The 1,511-nt window shown below is 38.1% G+C and overlaps 1 protein-coding gene across 1 annotated transcript; it reads left to right on the top strand.

Moving 5' to 3' along the window:
* Positions 1-552: 552 nt before the first annotated feature.
* Positions 553-1,301, top strand: LOC128861649 (uncharacterized). The gene is made up of 2 exons (XM_054099937.1): positions 553-633; positions 708-1,301. Exons 1-2 carry the CDS (start codon positions 580-582, stop codon positions 1,281-1,283), a joined length of 630 nt encoding a protein of 209 aa, XP_053955912.1. The 5' UTR covers positions 553-579; the 3' UTR covers positions 1,284-1,301.
* The last annotated feature ends 210 nt before the right edge of the window (positions 1,302-1,511 follow it).

Genomic DNA, 1,511 nt, shown 5'->3' with positions numbered 1-1,511 from the left:
TATTCAATTTCAACTTTTTTGCATAAAATATTATGAGTAGAGTTAGCCTCACTTTAAATAACAGTACCCCATGTGTTTCTTTATTTATTATTATTCACGGACGAGATTTTCCCTTCTTTCATTATTCAATGATCGGTTCGGATCTGCAGAATGCGAGCTACAGACTGGATCAATCGGTACATGTCAGTAAAATATATTTATTAATTATAATTAGAAAATTTAAGCCATTGGAACTGAAATTGTCTAGACAACCTCGAAGAAACTGAAGTTGCGATCTTTACCATATTATAAACTAAATAATGCCACATTAACCGTAAACAATAGTGAACTTTTAATTTTTCGATAGGAAGATTTCGTTTCTTAAGCCAAGTATTTTTCGGCATTGTTCGGGGGCTTATGGGATACTCGATAAAAATTTCTGATAAAAATTATTGTTATCAGTTCAAAGATATGCAATTTTTAATTCTCCACATCGGTGTCACGTGTGTTTGCTTAGCACCCTTAGTATTCCCAACGGTATAAAAGCGTGCTGCGATTCATTGCCAACGACAACTGTGCTTACAACTCAAACAAATCACAATGAAGTTAACTGTGCTTGCATTCATCCTTGGACTGTGCTTGGCAGTAGCCGCGGTAAGTAAAAATATTCGATTACCAGAATAAGTGTATCTTCAACAGCAATAATTTTTCGATCCTCTTATCCTCAGGCCGATATTGATTTCTCGCATGGAAGTATTGAAAATGAAGAACTAGCGGAATTCACTCCTTTGGACTTCGCCGACGAGATCACTGAAGCGGACTCATTCAATGTTTTGCGGGTATTCTACTTTACTCTCAAAGCCAGTTTACGTACTCTGAAAGGTGTTAATTGTTCCATGAAAGCAGTCATGAACCTTCGCAATGTTGCAGTAGATTTCCTCAATGCCGTTAAGGATTGCAACACTGGCGCCTTGAAGAGCTTTACCGCACTTATTAGCCAAGTACAAGCGGTTGTAATCACTTGCAATGACCTCATCCACCTGAACAGCAACGTTTGCAACAACGGTGCTCTCGACGATGCGACCGATGGAAATAAGACAACTCCATTCAGCTGTTTCATAAAGTTGATAAATAAAATGATTACACTGAAGGGACAGGTCTCTAAGACTATTAGTCTGGCGAAGAAATTGCCATCCACTCCAGCTACCTATGCCGGTTGCGCTGTCTCCACTATAACCGACCTGATTTCGGTGTTCACTCAATATCCCTCTGATATCAAAACCTGCTCCAAATTGAAGAATTAAATTGGTGTAACTTTAAATAATGTTTTAAATAAAAAAACAATTTTTTATGCACGCAATATTTCATGTTTTTCTTCTATGCAAGTCGGAAAAGTTTATGTAAAAATGTGGATGGGGAGAAAAAAAATGGAGACAAATCTTCTTCGGAATCGATGCACGGCAGTCGAAATGAGGGCCAACCATTGTGTTTCTTCTCTCAACCAATAATCCACTGCAAGGGTTGGCACCATC

This window comes from Anastrepha ludens, chromosome 4 (genome assembly GCF_028408465.1).
Source record: "Anastrepha ludens isolate Willacy chromosome 4, idAnaLude1.1, whole genome shotgun sequence".
NCBI classification, from domain to species: domain Eukaryota; kingdom Metazoa; phylum Arthropoda; class Insecta; order Diptera; family Tephritidae; genus Anastrepha; species Anastrepha ludens.
This window is presented reverse-complemented; position numbering and strand designations above follow the sequence as displayed.

What these genes read in the sequence shown, in the direction of transcription:
- LOC128861649 (XM_054099937.1), top strand. Translation starts at nt 580, where the DNA reads ATGAAGTTAACTGTGCTTGCATTCATCCTTGGACTGTGCTTGGCAGTA. An exon ending in TGTGCTTGGCAGTAGCCGCG is followed by an intron (nt 634 to 707) that starts GTAAGTAAAAAT and finishes TCTTATCCTCAG; the next exon opens with GCCGATATTGATTTCTCGCA.